General features: G+C 51.3%; 2 protein-coding genes and 1 pseudogene across 2 annotated transcripts in view; 1 reads left to right on the top strand and 2 right to left on the bottom strand.

Moving 5' to 3' along the window:
* Positions 1-25,046, top strand: part of LOC144151501 (uncharacterized) — a 210,090-nt gene that overhangs the window by 134,714 nt on the left and 50,330 nt on the right. The gene's annotated exons all lie outside the window — the stretch shown is intronic.
* Eif3m (eukaryotic translation initiation factor 3 subunit m) lies at positions 463-23,328 on the bottom strand. Its single transcript, XM_077682568.1, has 3 exons — positions 22,598-23,328; positions 9,614-9,964; positions 463-924 (listed from the first exon to the last, which is right to left on the bottom strand). Exons 1-3 carry the CDS (start codon positions 23,036-23,038, stop codon positions 541-543), a joined length of 1,176 nt encoding a protein of 391 aa, XP_077538694.1. The 5' UTR covers positions 23,039-23,328; the 3' UTR covers positions 463-540.
* Positions 931-3,763, bottom strand: LOC144151499 (uncharacterized; annotated as a pseudogene).

Raw genomic sequence — 25,046 nt, forward strand, 5'->3', positions numbered from 1 at the left:
AACTTATTAGATTATTAGGGATGATGAAATGCTTGGCTGGATAGCTGGTTGGCTATGCTTGAGGCCACACTTTGTCACTTTTAATCACACACAGTCACTTGCGGGGTACCGCAGGGCTGTAGGGCACCTATTGTTCATTATTTACATAAACGATGTCACACAGGTCATGAAGGACACGCCAGCGAAACTGCGATTCCACACTGACAACTGCGTGCTTTGTACTAGTGTAAATAATACCAAGATGTCCCGAACAATGCATGTGGCAAATGAGTCCACTGTCCAAATGACCTTTACCAATCAAAAAATGGCTGCTAAGTTTCAGTTAGTTACAATTGGCACTACCTTAACTCTGTGAATTCATTCAAACATCCTAAACCCAAGACCGAAAGTGGCACTATCACACTGAAACAACTTGGAAAACTGGGATGCCTAAAACTGGGAATGCTCAAGCACCTTAGAAAGGCCATTATTGGAGCGATCTTTATTAAATCAAGCGTGTGCGACCGTTATTGGAGCGATCTTTATTAAAGGCCTTCCTCCTCAGGCGGAGGCGGGGGGCGGGGGGGCGGCCAGGGCGTCGTAGTGGGCGACGCGCTCCATGGCGGCCTGCACGCTGGCCAGCCGGGCGTGCCACTGGGCCAGGCTGCTCTGCAGCTGCAGCCAGTGGGGGCGGCCAAAGGTGCGGTGGGCGGCCGTGCCCACGAGCAGGCGGCGGCCCCGCTGGTCCAGCTTGGCCGTCAGCAGGCGCGTGCGCAGGGCCTCCACCACAAACGCCTCCACGTCCTGCAGCTGCAGCTCCTGCTGCAGCAGCTCAAAGGGGAGCTCCCGCCGCGACTCGGCCAGCTGCAGCAGCGTCAGCAGCCGCATCTTGTGCAGGTTCTGCTCGTGCGACAGCCCCAGCGAGGACACAAAGTCCCGGTTCGCCTGCACAGAAGCCAGAAGAAGAACCTGAGCAGGCCACCCACTTCACTCTGCTAAGGCTGGCAAACAGCACTTTCAAATGCAGGATATCACACAGCAACCAAGAAAAAAATGCAAGGATTTTTAAGAACTTGAGAAACAACACCATCTTTTCACAGCATGGAAGCAGATTTTAAATTCCCAAAGCTTCCCCTTCAGGCTCTCATCCATCTCTGCAAGCTCCAGTTTTTCTTAAACTGTTGCACTTCACAATCAAAGCTTGTGGCTTCTGCCCGCAGAGCATAGTTGTCGGCACAGGCTGTTGAATCAGATATAGTTGAATCCAGCCTCGTCTTTCTTGTCTTGATGCTCTGTATCTTATTATAGTTCGGGTAGCGGTAATCCATGACTTTGTGTAGCGCCACCGAAACGACAAGGACAAAGGGGGGAGACTGGCACAAAGTTGGCTTCTCTTTGATGCCTTTGTCTGCTCCATCACTTGCTTTTTTGTATTCTCCAAGTAGGGGCCCGATAGCAGTTGTGTGCGGCGTGACAGACTTCCGCAACTCCTTCGTCATTCCAATGTTCAGGACGCCACCAGCCTTGCTTACAGCATCACAAACGATTCGCTGTGACACATACGAGATATCCTTATGGTTTCCGACAGAGACCTGACGGTTGACGCTGAAGCCTCTTTCAATAGTTGCCTGCCCGTGGCTCAAGACGAGAAGTCGGATAACCTTCCACAAGTGCATGTAGGACGAGTCACCCTTCAACAGCTCAAGGCAGAACTCATCTAGCACAAGAGAGTGTTTGTCAAACTCCCGCAGGTCGTGTTTCTTCTCTTGGAGAAGGGCAGAATAGCGCTCATGCTCACCCAATCGACCAACTGCAATAAGCGCGTCTGAGACTTTCCTCAAGCCTGCAAGGCAGTCATCTGGCATCATGTGATGACAGGTTCCTAACTAGATGGATCAACTCTGTCTGACGACACATGGTCTACGAGGTCCCCCTTGAGAGAGAGAGAGAGATCACTTTATTGCGCCCTAGCCGGGTTCACGGCAGCGGTGTGGCCGTTGGTTTGAGGCCGCCGGCGACGCTGTCAACGCGGGTGGACCAGAAGCATCTGGACCTCTGGGTCCGAGCTGCCCAGCGCTCCCTCCCACTGCTCGCCATTACTATGGAGGGAAAGGGATCTGGAGGGCAGGCCCCCAGAGTGGACCAGTGTATGAGGGGCGAATGCAATGCAGAAGTGCTCGGCAAGCCAAAGAGTTTGTCTGCAGGAGTCGCCATAAGCGCTCACGATGGCTGGTTAGCTCAGGGTGGCCAGGAGGGCGGCGAGAGAGGCGGTAATGCATAGTTATACCGTGGTAGGGGACGAGGCTGGCACTGGCACGGATGGTTAACTCCCATGCTGCATTGTGCGCTGCCTCATTGCCCCCCCCAAACCAGAGTCCAGACGATGCCTACCAGGGAGGACGGGGGCTTTCGAAGGAGGATACGTACCCGCCGGCAAAGCCTTGGGCGGCCGTTTTCGATGTCAGTGCGAGCACTATTGCCTCCTCCGCTGCCGCAGCAGGGGTGCTTGTGCGGATGGCCAGAGAGTCAACAGGGCCACTGATTACGGCAAGGTCCCCCTAGAGCATGCCAACAATTCCTGCGGACAGCACTTCACGAATCTCACAAGAGCATCCTCACGAGGCACTCGAGATCTCTTCAAAAAGAACACCAGTTGATATTCCGTGAGGAATGGTTTTAGAATCATCGCAATGCCCAGAGCAAACTTCAGTTTGGCCAACAGCCCTGGCAAAAGTCACTCCGCTGGGTGAACTACGCACACTTCGGCAAGTTCCCCTCTTTCTTTTTTGCACATGCCACATACTTTCGCATGTCGCCCCACAGTGTACCGGCACGTTCGATGATGGGAACATTTTCTACCCAGCAATGAGCAGCAAAATTGAGAGGAAATGTCACTTGGCCTGTCACAGTAGAGAAGTCTTCCCTTCACGCTGGCGCATCATGAAAAATGGCACTGAGGCTTGAAAGAAGATTCTCTAGGCCCCACTTGCTGGCAAGTGGGGCCGCCCTGTACGCGTATGAAGTCCGGTATGAAGTCCGCAAGTGCCCAGGTCCAAACACTGAACTTGATGGTTCTGCTGCAGGTATTCCTGCATTGCTCTAAAACACTTTAGGTTTACGTCAGCAGTGAATCTTCCAGACCACCCAGAAGCTTCTCCTGAAGGTCTTCGGCAGTTGCATATCCTATGAACACCAACATGTAAAATCTCGTGGTTACCCACTCGGGCATTGTGCTCCAGTACCGCACATGAATGTCCATCTGTTTCCTTTGCAGGTAGCCATTCAAAGACTCATCGAACAGAAGAACGGCGTAACCATCAGACTGCTCCGATTCGCGTTGCAGGTATGAGAGAAAAAATGGTCTCAGACCATGGCACACCACGCATGCAGATTTCCTTTCACTGCAAGAAAATGCCTTAGCGATTTCGCTATCCGGGAACATTTTCTTGAACAGGTCTCCTGTATGTGCTGACGATTTGTAGGAATAGTGCGCTGCTACCATTTTCGGGAACCATGTACCTCCGCGTCGGTCACACTCTCGTGAGCTTTGCACAGGCTGCTCACATCCGACGACGCTAAACTTGATGGAGTTGGCTCGATCCATTGCTTATCAACACCTGCTGTCAAGTGGCTCCACACAGCACTATGGGCTCTTGTCGCTCTCATATTCTCCATGTGTTTTGTGCTTTTCATGCGACTTTTGAGGGCAGACTCCCCCACTGATGACACGACAAATGTTTTCCCACATGCCTTGCACTTGGCCCAATGCGAGTTCAATGCAGCTGCAGAAGACGCGACTTGGACTATCCACGCACCATGTTTCCCACAACACCTGTAGGCTTAGCTTTGGTCGTCATCGCTGCTGTAACCACGCTAGACTGTCGTACTGCGCAGATTGGATGCCTGGTTGGCTCCAGTACATAGTTGCCAGGCGTTCAAGAGGCATTCGCTAAAAACTGGCTGAACTGACGAAATTCACAGAAATTTAAGGCCCTAAAAAATTCCAGGGTTTTCAAGGACCGCTACGAACCCTGTCCAGTAAAGTTCCCGCCCATGGTGCTTCCAACTGGTTTCAGTTTTGCAGCAGCCGCTCACAAGATTACAGAAACCCAGCAACAACGGACCTCCAGTTGCCACAGACCATACTTTGTTTGGCCCCAAGCGTCTCAAGTGGAACCCACTCCGCTCATAACAAACCAGGCTACAGCAGACCAACCAGCAAAAATTGCTTTCACTGAATGTTTCCCACATGTGCGTGTGCAGGGGAGGGGGCCAATTTCATTGTCAGATAAACTAAGCATAGTTAAAGCTGCCCAACACAGACGCTGCCGAAAAACGCGACCCCGGTGAGATTGAAGAACAAAACTCTCGAAGTGGCGCACCTGCAGGTGAAGTCTGCTTTTATCAGTTTTTTATGTAATAAAGAACTCAGGTTCAGGGAAAATCGGCACTCATCATTTCAATGCACGCACCGTTCCTGTTCCATTCGATGAAAAAGGCAAGAAATGCCTCGAGCAGGTGGCTGGTTCCATTCATTGTGTGTAATCTGCCGCTGGCTGTATGGAGCCCAACTGGCCCAACTTTCCATTCCACAGCTGTCTACCAGATTATTTTGCATCAGCTGTTTTACTGATCGCACTAATACCATAAAAAATGTGGAAGCTGTCTCGGGAAAACGTTAAGCAGCGATTTCGAATTGTTTCACAAACGGTTTCGGGTAAACCTGCCTCGCCCGAAGGGTTTAAAAAGGGCCTGGCTAATTCTGCTCGCTATGACTGATTTTTATAGCTGGTTAGTGGGTTAGTCACGTTGAAGCTATATTTGCTCAGCTTGGCAAGCGTCTCTACGCACTAGACTGTATCTGCTATAGGCCTTCGAAAACAGCATTTGACGATTATTTTCATCCGTGTGAACACTTTGCAGAGATGCTGCAGGTGTCCCACTTTACATTCATATACCCCTGCTTTGGATACAGTGGACATTTTTTTTTCCGGGTTCAGAGGGTCCGTTGTAAACGGCATACACTGCATTTTGTAGCAGCTGCTTTGCTGACCAGAATGCGCAAGCAGCCTTGGGGAATGTCAGGCAGCGATGTGATTTGTTTGACCAACAGTTTCGCGTAAACCTGCCCTGTCACACAGCACGAGTGATTTTCATAGGTGGGCAGCCGGTGCCCGTAGCTCAGCAGCTCGGCGTCCTTTTCCCCGCAGCACCACTTACGTGCCAGCCCTTTGCTGCACACGCAGCCTTTTCCGTGTGCACAGGCACTCACCGCGAGTGCACCTGGCCAAATGCCGCACACTGCCATACTGGCAATACGACCATAGTGCCATGCCAAGTGAGCAGCAACAGCCCAAACTTGTTGCTGAAGCTCACATCCCTAACACAGACTGTGCAGGTGGCTCCCCTACCTGAATGTCACCATGCACAGTGGGCCAAGAATGCAGGTCACCCGTCAGAGCAAACATTTCTCAACCAAAGACGCACTTCGCAACCCTGCAGCCATCGCTATCATTCGCCTGGCACAAGGGTTCACCGTCATGCAGAGATATCTGAGCACACGGCTTTTTTCACAAGGCTGGCTGCTTCATGGGGCACACGTGCGGCCGTCGACATCACAAGTGCACCTGCGTGGCAGTGCGGCAAGCACCCAGCTCCCCTTTTGGTGCCGCCCGTGAAACGAGAAGTGGCCACGGCCCCGGGAGGTGCCTATTGGCCAAGGAAGTGCCTCGCACCTGCTTGCACTGCCTCCTCCGCAGGTGTATTTTACCCTGCTGTCATCTGGTCAGCCTGCCACCTCAATTTTTTTTCTTGACTGCTGTTAGGTCGTTTACCAGTATGTGGATGAATTACACTGTATGCAATTCTCAAGTTTTGCGTACCACATTGCCAGTCGACGGCCTCACAAAGCAAGAAAAGAGGCGGAAAACAATAATTTCCCCCGCAAACACCACTCGAGCCATCTATTTAGCAAGCACCAGCTTCATAATCACCATCAAAGTAATGTATTGCTTTTCAGCCTGTTGTCTGTCCTGCCTTCACCACTAGCGGGCTGTCATGCAGCTCTGTTTGCCAAGTATCTCTGCTCGTGGTCAAACTCTTTTGGCCACTTGAGGGTGGTTCAATCCAAATCATTTCGAAATGCTGGCTCGTGCAATGCTACCATCATTGAACGAAAGAACAGTATCCAATGTTGCAATGTTACAACACATTTTTTGGCGCACGCCTCTGAAGCACAAATGTGGAAGAAGCTTGCACAGTGTCTTTGCGTTGCCTTGGCTGAAAAATCAGCTATGCAATGGTTGCCACACAGCTGGTTCCAGTCTAGCGTTTTGATCTGGAGCTGGGAGTTTCTTAGTGGAAAAAATTGCAATAAACAAGGGGCACATTCTAAAATGGGACGCGCTCACGTACTACTTGCTTATGGGAAAGCTCTTTTTGAGCCAGAAGTGCAACCTTCTAAGATAAGTGTGATTATGCATAAGGAGGTGAACTGCATAGTTACGAAAAGAAAAAGAAATCACCCGTTTTAAATTTCCCCTTACCCTATGCCCATGCAAAGCTGGTGAAAAGCAAAATATGCATCCTTGTCTAGAAGAACTCAAAGTTGAACACGATGACACTGCAAGAAACGTTTCGGGCGAGTATGCCGATGGTGGGGTGAATTGAAAACTGGCTGGACACATTGCAAAGGCGAAGATTAAAGCATACAGTTCCGCAATGTGAGGAGGCCAACCAAGGAGGTGGGCAAGGAGGAGAGGAGGCGAGTGCGAACAGCTTGGACAAGGCGCGGTCCACTCAGCAAGAGTGCTGTGGACTAAGGTGACGCAAGGGCAACAATCCCGTTTCACGATCCTGCAAACTGCTACAGCTGCTGCGTCGAAGCACACTACACGGGATCGTCGACAGGCGAGCCAAAGGAACCTGCGTCCAGAAAAAGAGCCACACTGCGGCCTCCTTGTTGGCAAACCGTAATTTATGATGGCCAAGTTGACAGAATCCTCAGGCTTGTTCATATCGGCTGCGAGCCTCCAACTGCCAATGAAGTAGGCAACAGGCTACTTCATTGTCCTGCGCGGGCTTTGCTTATTCTCTGAGCAGGAAGCTGAAACGCGACCAGCTGCGAATGCTGTTGAAAGCTGTCGAAGAGGCCGGTTATCCATGCTGTCGCAGACAACCATGTTTCAAGGCATGGCCAGCATGTTGTGCCACATCCTTGAATCAAATCTGCTTTTGCTTCCGAGCCGCTGTGCCACCGACACCAAGCGCCGTTCGGCTCCACAAGGGGGCAGATCAAGTGGCTGTGGGTATCGCAAGATCGCAAGAGGCAGTGCTGCTGCAACTCTCGTTACCACGCCTATTCAAATCGATCACCGGTGATCGATGATTTCTTTCGCCTCTCGTGCACCGAATGCGGCCCCCCCTGGTTAGTCTAGGCACTGCCCTCTTGGAATCAGTTTGTGACATTTTTTTGTGAGCTGAGCTGCATGTGCTTTTGAGGAAGGGGCCACGGCTGCTGCACTTGACAAAAAAACATGCCACTCGTGGTTAGGCTGCATTGCCATAATTTTTTAATAAAAGGCTCCTAGCAAGTCAAGCACCAAATAATGTCATCAGCTTTGTAATCCAACAGCGTTGTCAGGTGGCAATTACTAGAAAATGACACCAGCTATTCATTAGTGATCTTTGGTTTGGAGAAAGGGTAGCCAAAGCTTATTTCTCATAGTCCCCCGCATGTCTAGCAAGTGTGACTGGCATTTTCAGCCACTTCCCAGCAGTTTCGGTTTTGTTTTTGCGTTTCGCAATTCATACTTGGCGCTACTGCACAGTTATCAAACTACAAGCTGATTTGCCATGGCGCCTCCGTTGCCTGCTACTGTTCCTCAAATCAAGCATGCCGCTCGTGCTTCCACTTTACCCACGCCTTACTTCTGCAATAACAGCTACAGCTGAAAGTCGAAAGATAACAGCAACTCGTCAGATATCAGTTCAGGCGAGGAAAACGCTTTCAATCGGCCTTGAACACCGCCAGCTGTTCAGCCAGCGTCATTTCTTAGTAGAACTGTCTATTCTGACAAAGTGGCTTGTAATTGTTTCTTTTTGAAATTGTTAGGTGGCGCTGCAATGTAGTAGGCACATAGTGCTGAACTCACTTCATAGCACAACGGCGGCTTGGTGTAAGCTTGCTGGGCCCGATTCTACCGCATCGTACCTTATTCCTGCAAGCAGGACTACTATAGCGAGTCAGAACATGATAATAAACTGCAAATGAAAGTTCTCACTGATAAGTGATGATCGGAACGTCAACAAACAACCACCACAGAGTTTGGTTATTTTTTTTCCCCTTTGCTTGCTTGCCTTCAATTGTGCTGGTCATAATCACTGACAAAGTGTTTTTACAAGCATCCATCATGTGGATGCTAATTGGGGCCTTTAATTACGTCAAACCACCAGATTTCTTCAAGAGAACCATCCAAAATAGCAAAAATTGAAATAGAGGTTGGGCTTCACCACAAGGCACGGGCACCACGCGTGCTAACATTTTCCTTTATATTTGACAAATTGCCCTCCGCAACTCAATTTTTTTTTCTAGGACAGGTTTTCAAAATGTTTACCTACAAAATACATATTACAAACTTTTTCTACTACTGGTGCTTCTACACTGTGCAAGCGTCTTCCACATTTGTGCTTCAGAGGTGTGCGCCAAAAAATGTGTTGTAACATTGCAACGTTGGATACTGCTCTTTCGTTCAATGATGGTAGCATCGCATGAGCCAGCATTTCGAAATAATTTGGATTGAACAGCTTCCTTTTTTTATTTTCTTCGACGCGTGGACAACAATTTCGAATTCGATAATTTTTTTCGCAATCATTATTTATGAAAACATTATTAAAACTGGTTTCGTTGAAAACTGCGTAGAATCATATGCATTTTATGTCACTGCAATGTGTGCCTAACCAATATGTATCGCACAGAAGATTTTTTTGTTAGACCACTCAAAATCGGTCAATTTCCTGCGGTAACGAAAGAGTTTCCTCTTTCATAGGAATCGGCAAAACAGGAAAGTGAAAGGGGTCTTCACAGGAGCAGTTGAATGTTAAAGAAATTTCCTTCTTGTGCAAAGGGTTCACGAGCCTGACCTCACCAGACAAAGTGACACCGAAACGCAAGAAACAAAAAAACAGGGGAGGGTGCCTCAATTCACGCGCGTCCCCCGCACACGAAGGCGCCGGCATTGAGGCGCCAACTGTCGGCGCTTATTGGCGTCATGATGCGCTACTTCGCTTCACCTCTTCTAGACGGCGCACACCATTTGAATGAGTCACAGGGGAGGACATAAGGCATGTTCGTAGCATATGCTCACATCTTGGTTCGTAGCGCAGTGCAAAGAGCGCCACGTACCTCCAGTGCAACCAGAGAGTCGTGGGATCGAAACCAGGCGCCGCCGCGTCAATGGCCCTTTTTCTGACGTCACTTCCGTGACGGATATCACGTCACCAAAATCTTTGTTTAGCCGGGCATAAAACACTTTTGTGTTAAAAAAACTGTTATTCACACAAGAGCCACAGTTGATGCAAACAAAAATTGTCGGGGGCTCTCTCTGAGAATGTGGCGGCTGGCTGGCCCCCTCACCTGGTAGAAGGCGAGGTAGGCGGCCAGCTTGTCGGCCACGAAGATGGTGAGCAGGTCGTGGATGAGCTCGCCCTCCAGGAAGCGCACGGGCTTCAGGGGCAGCAGGTGGTCGAGCAGGAAGCTGTTGGGGTCCGCCAGGCAGGACACGATGCAGCGGTGCGCGTCGTCCCGCGCCTGCGACGCGTTGTCCTCCGTGTACGTCGACAGCAGCTCCACCATGACGCGCGAGGCCAGCTCCCCCGCCGCCCCGCGTGAGGACGAGGGGCACTCGAGCAGCGCCTCGTGCAGCAGGCGCAGCAGGCGCTGCGTCCGCGCCACGGGCACCCGCAGCGCCGACAGCCAGCCCTTCAGCTGCACGGGAGGGGCACGGCAGGGACTGTGAGTGGCCAGAACTACACTCACTTGCGCCCCCAAGGCAGCCGAAAGAAATCACGTCGTAAAGATCCGAGGCCACAAGAACTTCGTCATTCGGTAAACAGTGAATTTCTCATCGTTCTCACCGAATGCATGAGAACGATGCAGCCGGAAAAAAAGAAAATGAGGGGAAAGGCATACCCCCCAGAAGTAGCGTTTTACAACTCAGGTTTCATAAAAGCGTGCAGCCACCGGCCAAACAGTTGTGCACTAAGCCAGCACGTGGTACACGCACTCCTCCATGACTCGGCACCTTTAGCTTTTCATGTTCAGTTCGCAGCAACAGCAGAGATGTGTGCCCTGCAGATCTGCTATGCTCCGATCACTAGCACCTGCGAACGGCTGTCCATCAGTCACATCCAGGTTATGCAGCCAGATCTGGGCAAGCTGAGTCGCCGCAGCAAAACATATTTGCTGCCGCCGGACGTGGGCGAGTTAGGTGCAATGATAGAGCTAGCCACCGCTTACACTGGGCAGCACTCGTGAACACTCTTAAGGAAGACATTTTTCATACCAAGGCTGCACGAAGATAGCGTAGGCCACTTACCTTGCTGGCAGCGATGCGACGGCCATCAACTAGCCCCTCGACGCACGACTCTTGCACCCATCCACTTGCCACGTAATTGTGCGATTCCATACTTTCGTGCACTTTCAGGCCCTCCCGTGTAACAAAGCTAATATTGTCACGCAGCCAAACACGACACGGTTGTCTTCAAGGAAAACAATTTTATTGGAGCGAACTTGTGCTCCCCTAACAACTGAAAGAATACACAGACGGCGAAGCAGCAGTCAACAAAGTGACTTGCATAGGCGAGCATCGGTAAATCAAAAACTGCGGCTCTGCGCGTTTTTTATCTTTCGGCGCGAGTGTTTCACGAACCGTCGATTTACATCCAGAACATTGTAGATCAAAGAAGAGGCTAGTGACATTAGGGCGAATCAGTCTGCTTATCTGAATGAGGTAACCCGTGCGGCATAAAAATAAAGAATGGAACACGTGCTTCACTTGGGACACAGATAACACAGCCGGGCGCCACCGGGCAGTGAAAACAGAACTTAAACAAACATACCCAATGCATGGTTCGCTGCAATTTCATGGACAAGGTAGTTGGCCCGTGGCAACACTTGCTCAAATTGCACACTACATCCCCAGCGTTGCAGTTGTCGGAGTCGATGCCACTGCATAGCGACATTTTCTCCATCCTTCTCTGTTGCGCTTAGGTCATGGGCGTACGCACTAAGCCACATAATATGTCTGCGAAACTGCGTAAAAGGGCTACTATGTCAAAGCTGCTGCTTTGTAAGTGCAGAAACTTCGGGTGCCAAACAGCCAGCGAGACCGCCGTGTGCCCTGCGATGACGACATTGAGGGCAACCCTCCTATAGTGCCCCTACGAGAAAGTGGTGGCACACCCAAAAACCTGCTGTACCAGTGTGCAGGCCCTGGATAGTGCTCAAGCTTGACAACACTGCACAGACCGAGGACCCAAGCACTCCAAATGCCCGGTGAGCAAATACACTCTGGCAAGAGAAGCAGGTAGAGCTGAATTTTCGAGCACCAATAGGTGTCTCTTGAAGTTTAGCGGGCAATTTTTGCACTTGTCAACACCGTGACGCTGTGCCTGCTCATGCACATTGCGCCCGCACCTAGCAGAAAAAAAGAAAAAGAAAACCCCGTCGCGCGTTGTCTGCCCCGTTTCAGCCCGACCCTCCGCTGCGGTGCTACCAGATCCATCAATACTCACACCCACACCATGCGGTGGCGCTCTCCCTGCCCTCGAGAACTTCGCATCAACGGAGTCGCCTGCCACTCCCCCTAATGCGTTGCTGGGTGCAAAAATCAAGTAATGCTTTTGAACCATACGCCGATTTAATGATGATGATGCTTGGATTTTTATGACGCAAGGCCGACTTAGGGCAGAGAGCGGCAAAGAATGGTTAGTTCATTTAAGTGACATGAATGTAAAAGTAAATCATTTCAGTAAAAATTAACGAAGCAAAACACAAGGTAATGAAGATGACTGGTGTAAAGAGCCAGGTTGTCATGATGCCCGGTGAGAGATGACGTGTGAAAACTTGACATCAGTGAGAAACGCGCTCGATGGAGAACATGGGCTCGTCTCCTAAAAAGTACGATGGGTGAAGCGGGATGTGTTGTCTGTATAGTTGTGTCAAGTTCCTTGCATTGGATGAGCATGTGGATTACAGACAGGGCCTCTCCACACCCGTTGCACATGGCGATCGAGTGAGCAGGTGGGGGTGTGTGACGTGTGTGTGGCCTATCCGTAACCTTGCTAAGGGCACTTGCGTGTGTCTGTTGTGCGAGTCAGTTGTGCATCGTCCCAAGTGTGGCTTTATTACATGCAGTTCGTTGTCTGACTGTTCACTCCAGTGTGTTTGCCATGTTTTACGTAGGTGCTGTCTGATGAGTGGCTTAAGGTCAGTGTACGGTACTGTTGCTACGTCCAGAGTGTTTGAGTGCAGCAGCAGCGGCCCTTTCATCAGCCAACTCACCACCAGCGATCCCAGCGTGGCCTGGGACCCAGCAGACGGTCACATTCAGATTTGAGGCATACGCCGACATCAAAGATTTAAAAACCAGATTGACACAATTTTTGCAAGACCTTTGGGATGATAATGTACGCACGACGCTAACTGAATTGTGAAAATGATGGACTCAGCGATATTATGTTCGATAATGTGATTTAAAACCAGAAATATACCATATGCTTCCGCCGTAAATATGCTGGAGTTCACATTGATGCTTTTACAAGCACTGAAGTTGGGACCGTGGGTAGCACAACACACCACATTGGACGTTTTCAACGCATCACTAAAAAATTCTGCCGCCCAATATTTCTCCTGGAGATACATGAAATGCTGCAAAATGGCAGCTGTGGGTACCGTGTTTTTCTTAAATTGAGTAAACGGCAAATCACATAAAACACGGCAAAGATGCCATGGGGCTACAGAATCAATGACAGATGTTTTAAAGGTGTCTAAAAACAAGACAAAGTTCAGAAGCCCTCTCCCTCGCCCTAAGCGAGAAAGGCGCAGAAATAGATGGACGATTTAAAAACAGTTTGGATGTAGATGTTAATTACACATTTAATGGGATGGTGAGACATTGATGTAGTTTTAAAAGCATACAATAAATCGACATACTTGCGCTGGTACCCTAAGCACCATTTGTCGCACTCGACGTACAGACTTTGCACGGGGCTAGCGCGGAAAGCACCAAACGCAAGCCGAAGGCCCAAGTGCTGCACTGGGTCGAGCATTTTCAAAGCTGTTTCCCTTCTCGAACCATATAAAACACTCCCACAGTCCAACCGCGAGCCTACCAGACTGGTAAACACCCACAGCAGAAGTTGTTTGTCAGCACCATACGAGTGATGCGACAGGACCTTGAGAATATTCATTGTTTTATTTTTGTTTTAGTTGTTTCATATGAGGGATAAAGGAAAGTTTATCATCAAGATTACACCTAGGAACTTGTGTTCTTTTTTGACCGGAATCGAGACACCATTCAGTTTGATGTCTGGATCTGGCCTGATCCCACGCCTTTTGGAAACCACAACACGAGTGCTCTTGACTAGGTTCAGCTTAAAACCGTTCTGATCACTCAGCCAACTAGTTTATTGACACCAAGCTAGACTTGGCGTTCGCAGATTGACATATTGCACGATTTAAAAGATATTTGCACATCATCTACATACATTGTACAGAAAATGGTTCGTGGCAACGCCTTTCAAAGTGAGTTCATCTTGAATATGAACAATGTGCAGCTCAAAATGTGCAGCTTGAGGCACGCCATTTTCCTGCACGAAAACATCTGAAAGGGCACTGCCAACTCTTACACAAAAGGTTCGTTTTGCCAGGTAGCTATAAAGAGTGTTAAAAATATTGCCCAAAACACCGAATGCTTTTCGGTAGCTAAGTATCCTGTATCGCCAAGCATTGTCGTAAGATCAAAAAAGACCGTAGCCCAACACTGTTTGTGGACAAACGCATCTTTGATATACGACTCAAGGGTGACGAGTTGGTCGTTTGTGGATCGCCCCACCCTGAAGCCGGCCTGGCAGCTCTCGAGAAGACCACCTTCTGAAAGAGCTTACACAGGCAGCTTGTGAGGGCGATGGGTCGATAGCTGGCGGGAGAAGAAGGGTCCTTCCCCTCCTTCAGCAAGGCCACTACAATAGCCTCTATCCAAGACCTTGGAATGTGCCCCGAAAGCCATATGTTGTTGTATAGACGGTATTCATTGAAAAGTTTAGCGGTCAATTTCTTTGCTTGGCAACACTGGAAACGGCCACAGACATGGCCGATGCGCCACGGACACGGCGCAGCCTGGGCCACTGCGGCCGCACGCCGAAGAAAAAAAAGACACCGGCGTGCGTCACCTGCCCCGTTCCAATCCGATTCTAAACTGTGGTGCCAACAGAGACGTTATTAATCGCACTGACAGTGGACTCGACGCAATACTTTGTGTTCGGCGAAGAGTTCGCAACGTGAAACACAGTCGTGTGTTCCACAGTCGTGCTTAGCACGGACAAGTGCCGCCATCCCGCGGAGCCCGACATAACGAGTGACGGCGCACTCGCAAGGTTGCATGGAGGAGAAGAGGGGTGCCTGACCTGCGGGCCGTGCGCACAACATCGCCTAGCAACAGACGCTTGGCCACAGATATGGCGGCGCACACTTGGTTGCCTGCATGGATTCCACGCCATTGAATACCGAGGATAGGTGTAGGAGTGTTTCAAGAGTATCTGGGTGTAGGTGCTGTATCATGGTGTATGTAATCTTGTCTGCACCTGGAGCTGAAGGCTTACATGTGCTCAGGGCAGCCCTCAACTCATAGAGTGTAAATTCAGAATTGTAACCAGATTTTGACATCTTATTGTCATGTAGGGACTTCTTGTCACGAGCATTTTTATGTTTCAGGAAAGTGTCTGTGTAGTGTGCAGAGCTGGACATGTGTTGGGAGTGTTGTGCAAGTGTGTTAGCCTGGTCTTCGAGTGTGTCCCCTGTTGTACTGACCAGGGGCAGGCTATGTGTATGTTGTCCTTTAAGTCTGCATATTCTTGTCCATTCCTTGTGAGTGTCTGTGCTAATGGATGTAAGGGAAGCACGCCAACTCTCCCTTTTTGCCTCACGACACACACGCTTTCCAAAGGCCTATGCCCGTTTAAACGAGCTGAGGTTATGCAACGTGGGGTACTGGCGAAGGACACCCCACACCTTGTTCTGGGCCTCTCGCGCCTGCCTACAGTCCACCAGGGCCTCCTCTGGTTGCGCAGGGCTCCGGAGGCGTAGAGATTGGCCTTTTCGGCGGCGTCGAGGATGTGCGCCGTGATGAGTTCGCCGTGATCCAGAAACATCCACTCCACGTGTGGATGTTTCTGGATGCTTTATGGATGTTTCTGTGAATGTACTCCAGTTTGCTTTTGATTCATTAAACCTGTTGTGGGAAGATGGACTGCTTGGGCCTTTACCTATATATGTTAGTGAAGTGGGGAAGTGGTCACTACCATATGGGTCTGTGCCCACACCCCACTCACGACATGGAAAGAGAACTGCAGAACCAATAGCCAAGTCAAGATGCGAGTATGCATTTTGTTCTAAGTAATGGTATGTAGGCTGTTTCTTGTTGAAAAGGCATGCTCCAGAGGATGTAAGAAACTTCTCTATCAGGCGACCTCGGGAGTCCGTTGGGGAGGAGCCCCAAAGAGAGTTAAGGTCGCCTGTCAGGATGTACGGTTAGGGTAGCTGGTTAACCAGTGCCTTGAAATCAGAGTTAAGAAGTGCAAAATCAGGAGGGACGTAAATGGAGCACACCGTTATCAACCTATTAAATATTATCGTACGGATTGCTACAGCCTCAAGGACAGTGTTTAAAGAGAGAGGGTGGCATGCTAATGATTTCCGGGCGACAATGGCCACACCGCCCAAAGAGTGTGTGCAGCCAACCCCGTCCTTTCTGAATACCATGTACCTATTTAAGAAATTTGTTTGTTTGCAATTGAGGTGTGTTTCTTGGAGACATGATATTTGGCTGGTTGGCATGCATCATCTCATACACATTGTCAACATTTTTAAGGAGGTCTCTGCAGTTCCACTGAATGATGTTTTCTGTTCCCATTATTTACATTTTAGGATGACTGGTGTGTGTGTGCGTGCGTGCGTGCGTGCGTGTGTGTCGTCTTTTGGGGCTTGTACTCTCAGTAGGGGCTTTTTGGGCCTCTCTCTTGGCTTGGATGTCGGGGTCCGCTCCTTGCGCTGCATTGCAGGCAGGAACGGCCCTACACCTATCTCGTCGTCGTCAGATGTCAGAGGGGTGCCCGACGGACTGGGCCCCTTGGTCCGTCGCAGGGGCCCTTCGTTTGACCCACCACTGTTGAGGCCGTCGGGGGCGCCAGAGGTGCCACAGACGGTGCGGTGGGAGCCGATGCGGGGCCCCCGGTGTCCATCCCCTCGGCGCCCTCCAACACACTGGGGAGGCAGGGGTGGGAGCGGCACCGGTTCCAATGGAAGCGGTTGGCACCACAACCGCTGCTGCCTCAGCAAGCAGTGTGGCGACGCGCTGGGCTCCCTGAGACAACCCAGGGGGGGGAGGGGTGAGACTAAGACTGACTCGGGGTACTGGGTCCTTGCCGAAACCAGACGCCTCTCCGCCCCCCGGTGAGCCGCATCAGCGTACCTCCCCAGGAGGAAAGAGGCGAACCTCTTTCGCGCCTCTGGGAAGGAGATGTTCTCTGTCACTTTTATGTTGATCACTTTCTTTTAGAGTTCAAATTTCTCACATTTTCTGGAGTAAGCCGCATGTGGGCCTCTGCAGTTAGCACAGGTGAGGGTAGCAGAGTTACAATTGTCAGTGGGGTGGTCCTGTGCGGCGCATACGGCACAGGTTGTTTTGCCGCGAAAGGAGTTTGTACCATGCTTGAACCGCTGGCACTTAAAGCAACGCCGCGGGCTCGGGACGAGTGGACGGATGGAGCACTGGATAATCCCTGCATTGATATGTTGTTTAAGTGCCGAGCGGTCAAAGGTCAGAATTATGTGCTGCGTGGGGATTTCCTTATCGTCTCTGCGAATATTGATGCGCCGCACGGCCGTGACGCCCTGATCCTTCAATCCCTCAAGACCGTAGCACAAGGAGACCGTAGCCTGTTTCGTTCAGCAGATCTGGCTCAGAGATCACATTCTGGGAGCTGTTGAGGCTCCAATGGGGTGTGACCCCGATGTCCAGATCACCCATTCGTGTCTGAGCTAGAAGCTTTATAGCCTGCTGCTTGTCGTTTACCTCGAAAAGGACCTCAGTAGTCCTTTTAGCCTCGTAAGATTTTCCAATTATGCCTTCAAGATATTTAGCAATCAAGAAAACTGATGTTTTACGAGATTCCATAACAAGAAATCGGGAGTAATTATCCAGTTCAGGAAAGGTTAGGGATGGCAATGGGGGAAAAGATACTTCGGTGCAGCCCCTTTGATTTTTCCATACAGCACAGAAAAGAGCAGGGGACGGGGGTGCTTTCTTCTCAAACTTTACCCTGATATCTTGAGAGGTCCCGGAGCTCCCTGCCTGGTAGACAGACAGGGTGCCCCTCTGCCGGAGCTTGACCTGGGCTCCGACGACCCCCGTTTGCGGATTCTTACCCTTCACCTTTAATTAAACACATTACCACGGTAGGTTATAGCTTATTATGTTGGGGGGCTCGGGGTCCGCGGTGTCGCCAATACCGTCACCAAAATAACTCAAGGTGCCCCGTGCGGGGCACACGCCGATTTAGATATGACGGTGGCGTAGCAGCTAGTGCATGTTAGGCTATCTCCCGAGCCATGCCGTGCTCGCAACGCTCGCACTCCCTAGTTGGCACAGGCGTTGGTGAATCGCAAGCGCCCTTCGAACAAATCCCTTGAGTTTGGCTTCTGCACGGCTAAATTGTCGGCAACAATATTTCTGCTTCTGTCCTTGAACAGGTGACAGAACTGAAAGGAGTGATGGACTTTCAGTAGCACACGCGAGCAACTTGAGGACGACCGTCAGGACGCAGTTGCAAGGTTCCGAAGTCTTTACCTAGTTGCGCAACGATTTCAACAGAGTCTGGCGCTAGGTAGACCGCATTTCAATAAAGCTTGGTGTTGCTTGGTGCAGCAACCGTACAGTGCTGCTGCATGGAACAGTATTTGGCGTCAAGGTGCACTTTGCGTTTGGTGGGGCAGTCTGGATCATCAAACAGCTCTCGTTGTTGTCACGCACTGGGCTCCATCGGGCGCCAGTGCGGCCACGTACCGCCATCTCGAAGAGCCCGGCAACACATGCATGGTGGCGCACACGCAGAGTTGCCCGCACGCGTGCCGTGCCAGAGTGAACACAACCTGTAGGACGGCTGCACTCGATGTAATCGGTACCAGCGCTGGCAGCGGCTGCTGGTCATCCTCAGGTCGTCCTCAGGGAGCACGGAGCCGTCTCGCCGGCTGTTTGGCTTCTCCACTTACCATGCATCAGATTCGATGCAGTGCCGTCTTTATGCAGTTTTGCAGGCACTATGCCCCCGCCAGTGACCCGAGTGAAAAACAGAAGCGCCAGCACTTGGGGAAAATATCACCATCTGGCAGCTCAAACTCTACGACGACTACGGCGCCAGAGATGAAGAGGAGTGCGATCAGGGGTGAGGCAGCAGCACTTTATGGAGCAGCCAAATCTCAATTTTGGAGCAGGAGAAGCTTGATTCAGAGCAGTCAGCGATAGTTTACTCAAAAACTTCAACAAATTTTGTAGCAACTTTGGGGGAAGAGTAGACTTTTGAATCCGTTTGGAATATATACAACGCTGAAACAGCCTTCCGAGAAAGATTTTTTAACAGAGTATCATAAGGTACGAACTGCACCATCTTCTTGCAAATTTCATAAATTGTGTTGACACTGTATGCATAGACAATGTAGAGTGCCATTAGAAATAATAAATTGAAAAACGCCACAATCATACGTTGCTTTTTTTTTCATTTGAAATCAAGAAGTGTCTTGATTTTTGAAAAATGAAAATTATTCTTGTAATGCCATAGTTCGTTGTAGCAACAAGTGCAGAGCCACTGCAAAAGTTGCGCAAAGCACGGTACCCACCGTCATTACAGCCCGCCACCTTCTCAGTTCAACCTCTGAGGGGCGCAGGTTCACCGCTATTGTAATTTGAGAAACTTTGCTATGTCTAGCCACTTGGCTTTTGCTAATAAATTTCTCTTTAGATGCGTAATTACTATTATGCGAGAACCATAACCATTCATTTCATCATGATTTCCCTAAAGATACCTAACTATTACGCGCGTTCAGTAAACCAGGCCTCCTATCGAGCACTGCCCAAATGCGGCGATGCCGCGCGTGCTGCTACTTCTGGCATTTCAAGGCATGCGAGCTCTCTGTCAAACACAGAAATACCTCAGCGTTTTATACACTCACAATGAGTCCAAAATTTCACTTGTTGGCAAAGTCTCCCGGGTCTGTTGTTTTCAATGAACTCCGTATTTCGATCTGCGCGACTTGCCGCACTCTCAAGCATCATTCCCGCGTTATAGTTCCTGTTCAGGACCAACTTTATACTAGTAACATTGGTTCAGGACCACAACAGCTACAATGACTAAACGGGAACTCAACTGGCCACGCAACCTAAACCACGGAAAAGTTCGGCAAAGCGCCCCGAGTGCTTGAACTAGAGAGTAGCAGCTCCGCCTGCCGGCGGCCATATTTTTTGCTGCTATAGCAGTGCCCCATCGACCAGGTCGTTTCAGTAAACCCATCGCGCTTCAGAAGGCATTGTCTGCTCCCTTTCAACTGCAGCGTCTCCCTTTTTCCGTTTCTTGAGCGTCTCCGCGCATGTGACAACGAGGGAGGGAACCAGAAGGCAGATGAGGCTGAGCTAAGATACCACGGTCCAATCCACTCTAAAAGCAGCACCACAGACGAGCTGCTTGGAAAATAACGCTGTCAAAGGCCTTCCTCCACGCTGAAACTGCCACGAGCGTTCAAATTCTGGCTTTTCATGCTTCTGGAGCAGTCTGACGCAGGAAAACGGAATGGTATCAGAACTGTGCAATATGCACAGCTTGTTGCCATTGGTCGAGAGTGTGAACATCTCCGACTACTCCTGAAAGAGCACAAAAGCATAGCATTTGCACAATCACATGCCAAGTGGACGGGTGCACCAAGGGTCCAGTAGATGGCTGCCGCGTCGTTGCTGACTACATGCAGCCTTCCCATACACAATGCTCACTGGGCGTCTTGTTGCGGGTGCTGCGCTCTAGCGTTAACGCCAGCTCACCCACACAAAGCGACAGCAAATGTCTTGTTGCAGGGACTTACCTCGCCCGTAGCTGACCACGCAACCTACAGAAAAATAGCTTTACATTAGCAGGTGCTCAAAGTAACGCGCATCTACAAAGCACACATCTCTACCGTCGCCACAAACTGGCAAACTGAACATGAAAGATGGGCCGTGCCAAATGAAAAGCAAACAGCTGTGCTGAGCTACCCCAGTGACGTCATCTTGAGAGCGGCTTTTGGAGCAGCCAAAAGTGGGTTTTGGAGCTGGACAACCAGCTTTCGGAGCAGCCAGAACGCACATACAATTTGAGAAAATTGCTACAGGGGCTGGAAAACCACAGACAGGACCCCAAAAGCAGCATCCTGGAGCACATAGAAAAACAGTAAAGTGCCTACGGTGCAACTTTGACGGTGCAGCAAAGAGGCGGGCTTGCTGTGACACGGGGCGAAGTCTGAGGCGGTTCCGGCCACTTCGTAGTTCACTCGAATGGATTGCTGCCGACAGATGGGTGCTGGGGAGGGGGAGCCGGCACTTGACAGCCCACACCAGCACAGCGAAGCCAGGGCGACATCCAACTCCAGGGCGACGGCCCACGTGACAAGCCCCTCTGAAGTCCCTCCGAAGCGGAGGAGCGTGAAAAAACACGTCCACTTTACTCCGGAGCAACGACCGAACTCCCCTGACACATCTGCAAAAGCTACCTCCGAGCGTATGAAGTACACACTACCCTTCCAAGTTGCAAAGAATTCGACACTTTTTCTAACGCATTGGCATGGCACAAAAGTTGGCTGCCTACCCCAGGAAAAACTTCACACAAAGTTTTGACACACGAAAGCTGTCCCTGCGCACTTGCGCATTCACTGCAACCATCGCCTGCTGTATTTTACAATGCCAAACGCATCGCGCGCCTCCCAATGGGACTGAGTGGTACGCCTGCCGTGCCCACATGTCGTAAGGCGGGGCCCTGAGCTGAACCGGGATCACCCAACCGTAACTGAATTCGAGAGCGGCTCGTGCCTGGTTGCCAAGGCAACCAATGTTTGAGATTGTCAAAGTAATGGCGCTCGCGCAAGCGTGAGAAAACTGAGAGCCGCGGCAGAGCACGTTTTGCGAACGTTGCCGCTTTCCATCACGTGTCGCCCCAGAATGAACCAGTCACGCGACTAAAGTGCTGGGAAGCCTACCAATTGGGGGAGAGTGGCCGGAGTAGGAGGAGAGGGCTCGTTTGGCCGGTCCGGGCCGGTGCATTTGGGGTAAAAATACCGGAGGCGATACTGCAACGGAGGCTGCCATGATGGAATTCATAGGTTGCCAGGTGAATACCCATTACTGCCGCCAACTCAAGTAGGCAGAAAGACAGCGGGCAATGCCGCAAGGGGTGGACGACACCATGGATGCGAGTGGAGCGAGTAAGCGAGGCGCTGAATCCAGTAAGCACTGCGAAGCGCCAACTGGGGGAACGGCAGGTGTACTGCGAGGCGAAAGTGTGCATCTTGAGAGAAGAGATCTACGACAACTCCAAGGGGCAAGTTGCCTTGCTGTGTGAGGCAAGGAAAAGCGTGCTGAGAACTACGGTGATGAAGGCTGAGTTCTCTCGGACCTGGACACTCACTGCACCAGGTGCGCGGACATGGACGAGACCCTCTACCACGTAGTGGTTGGTACAGCCGCCGGCCCTCCCCACTGAAGCCGTCCGAGGCACTTGCGATGGCGCTCGGGTTGCGTAGTGAAAGCGCACCTGGTGGCCGATTAAGGGCGGTTGAAGTCGCCAAACAGCGCCTGGTGGCGTGATCGTGCGTAAATAGTACAGTGTAAGGACACCGTGTGGTGGTTTTATTTTGCTTCTCTTTTAGGCCCGAGCCAACTTGCTCTTCCATCACCCGCTACGATGGGTTGCGGCCACATCATCATCGGCAGCGTCACCTTCCTGTGAAGGCCCGTTCACACTAGCGACGAAGGCCAGCGAAAGCGACGGGAATTCTGGCGCTTCGTCACGAGGCGACAAAAATTGGTCCCGACCGACCATTGGACAAAGCGACGGAATTCCCGTCGCAAGTGTGAACGCTGCCCGACTAGAAGGCTTGCACACTACGGTTCCGTTCGATTCAGCCTCTGGTACCAGTTGACAGCAGTGCGAAGCCGGTTCCGCAAGCCTGCATAATGGGCGGAGCCCTTTTTCCGCTCGGGCAAAGACTGGTCCACGCGATGAATCGAGCGGACCCGGCAGGTGGGCCGGCAACGGTGGAACTCGCCTTTCCGAGGTCGCTGAAGACGGTGAGGATGAGGTCCGTCTTGGCGGCCGCCCTGACGAGGTTGCAGTACACGTCGTAGCGGAGCGGGCTGTCGGGGCTGAGCGCCTCGAAGAGGTTCTGCAGCACGCGCACGGCCATGAGGCCCAGCCGGCTGGAGGGCGCCCGGGCCAGCTTGTCGCAGAAGGCGCCCACCAGCGCCTCGCCCTCGGCCGGCCCCACGTCCACCAGCAGGGACACGATGCTGTTGAGCACGGCCTCCACGTCCGCGTCCGGGGCCTCGCGGAAGCACGCGTCGCACACGCCGATGATCTGCGCCAGGTTCAGCGCCAGGCTCTCGGGGCACTGCTCGTCCGAGATGTCGGCCCCGAGGCCCTTGAAGTAGGTGCGCAGGTCGAGGCACTGTTCGTCCACGCCCACATCGATGAACGTCGGGGTACTCATGGCTGGGCGCCGCTAGGGACGGCAATCACCGGCGAAAAGCGACAAGAAAGCCGGCGGCGTAAACACCACAATATGGACGCGACGACGGCGAGCGCACGCGGGACGTCGGAGGTCAGGGTTGAAAGACCGTCACCACAGTGATGGCGCCGACCGTAAGCTGTCAGTCAAAGTTTTCAACGCTTCTAAACAGTGATTGCGGAAAATAAACAAAAATAAGCGTAAAAGTAGTAATTACGAAGTAATTAATAAAGATTATAGGGAAAGTGAGCAAAATATTGTATCCGAAATGGTTAAGTCTCCTGCCACGCGCGTGGCACAAGCTACGCCCCCCTGGCAACAGCTGCTGCCACGCAAAAGTGACGTCAAGCTAAAAAAATCACGTGACTTCCTGTGACGTCACAAAACAAACGTCATGTTTACGTTAATTGCTCATGCCGCTTCCGGGTGTTTACGTCTTGTGTCCCGATGTTCTCCGCCCGTGTGTCCCGAGCGGCGGCGCCGAGCCGCTCCGGTTGGCGTCGACACCGCGAGGTGGCGCGACTGCGCCCTTTCGCAGCTGGTCTGGCGCAGTGAGACTACGCACCTGGCAAATCCTCCCTGTTCTGTGGCCTGGCCTTGCACTATCATGTTCTCGGGTTCTCTTTCGGCTTTCAAAGGCATTCAGAAGCTAAGAAAGATTCTAAACGGCCAAATGTAATTTTTGCTTTACTTACTGCTGCTTCAGGTCGAGCACAAGACCTCTGACCTCGATGTGGTGAGCCGTTCTGGTTGCAGGCACTTTAGTCATTGGCGGATCCAGAGGGGGGGTCCGGATGTCCTGACCCCTCCCTTAATTTTTGAATTTAAACCTCCAAGAAGATGACCACTCAGGTCGCAGAAAAAGGTGAATTGATGACTTGTTGTATTCCTTGTGTTTTTGCTTTCCCGAAATTTCATTGAATAAATAAGGCTCCTCCTCCTCCCCCTCCTGCTCATCATCATCATCATCACTGATAGGAGCTGACCCCCCTCTCAGAAAAAGCCTGGATCCGCCCCTGACTTTAGTTCCGCTATATATCTGGCGCGGGCGCTTCTGAATGTCAATGAACTGTCACCTGTGTTCTCCGCAACCCGCCGAATACTGCCTGACGATTGACAATTAACTACTTTTTGCGAACTGGCAGGTGTTCAGCATGGACCAACGTTTTTAGATTAGGTCAGTTTGCAAACTGCGCCTCGAGAGGCGGCACCATTTTGTCGCCAGTCCGAGAGGTGGCGCTGGCGTAGCGTTGAGATCTAGTTTGGGGAGCGAGGCTCGCCCCGGCCATGTGTTTACGCTGTGCTGTTGGCGCTCGCCTGTTCGTCACGTCTGTATTAACGTAATAGCTCTGTGCTGTTATCGTGCATACATAGTTTAGTGGATCTCTGAAGTGTCGGTGCGGTTTGTTGACGTGCTGCGCGCCGGGCTGCCATTCGGTGTATGCTTCGGAAGCGGCCAAGTCCGTGCAGCGGCATTTCTTCAAAGCGCCGAAGGGTCCTGACGGATTGAAGGCGTGGGAAAGCGCGATTCCGCGGAAACACTTCGAGGTTACGCCGTAAACATACGTTTGTGACATTCATTGTGAGCCTTCAGACATCGTCAACTGTTACGAACACGCCGTGAGTGGTCAAACTGTAAGGATACCGTAAGGCAGGTGGACTCTGAGGGACCCCGCGGCGCCCCGTATTTTCCCTGACATACCTGAGCATCTGTCGCCACCAAAGACGTCAAAGTCATGCCGAAAATCACCCAAATGGATGACAGTGGTTCCCACCTATGTTGGGTCCTGCCAAAATGATGGGTCTTTGCACGAGGAAACTGGCGTAAGTGGTGCGAGTGGTGTAGAAAGCGCCGATGTCAGCACGTACATTGGGAACTGAGCTGTGGTTCGCGGTTATGCAGGAATTCAGCGAATGTCCGACATTTCAATCGTAGAATGTGAAGGCTTCGCCTACCCAGGTTATCCTCTACAAGCTCGGAGATTCTGGG

This window comes from Haemaphysalis longicornis, unplaced genomic scaffold (genome assembly GCF_048455015.1).
Source record: "Haemaphysalis longicornis isolate Haplotype H1 unplaced genomic scaffold, Haemaphysalis longicornis Haplotype H1 scaffold_9, whole genome shotgun sequence".
Taxonomy (NCBI): domain Eukaryota; kingdom Metazoa; phylum Arthropoda; class Arachnida; order Ixodida; family Ixodidae; genus Haemaphysalis; species Haemaphysalis longicornis.

What these genes read in the sequence shown, in the direction of transcription:
- Eif3m (XM_077682568.1), bottom strand. Translation starts at nt 23,038, where the DNA reads ATGAGTACCCCGACGTTCATCGATGTGGGCGTGGACGAACAGTGCCTC. An exon ending in TCTTCAGCGACCTCGGAAAG is followed by an intron (nt 9,965 to 22,597) that starts GCGAGTTCCACC and finishes CCTCCCGTGCAG; the next exon opens with CTGAAGGGCTGGCTGTCGGC. An exon ending in CCTACCTCGCCTTCTACCAG is followed by an intron (nt 925 to 9,613) that starts GTGAGGGGGCCA and finishes GCTTCTGTGCAG; the next exon opens with GCGAACCGGGACTTTGTGTC.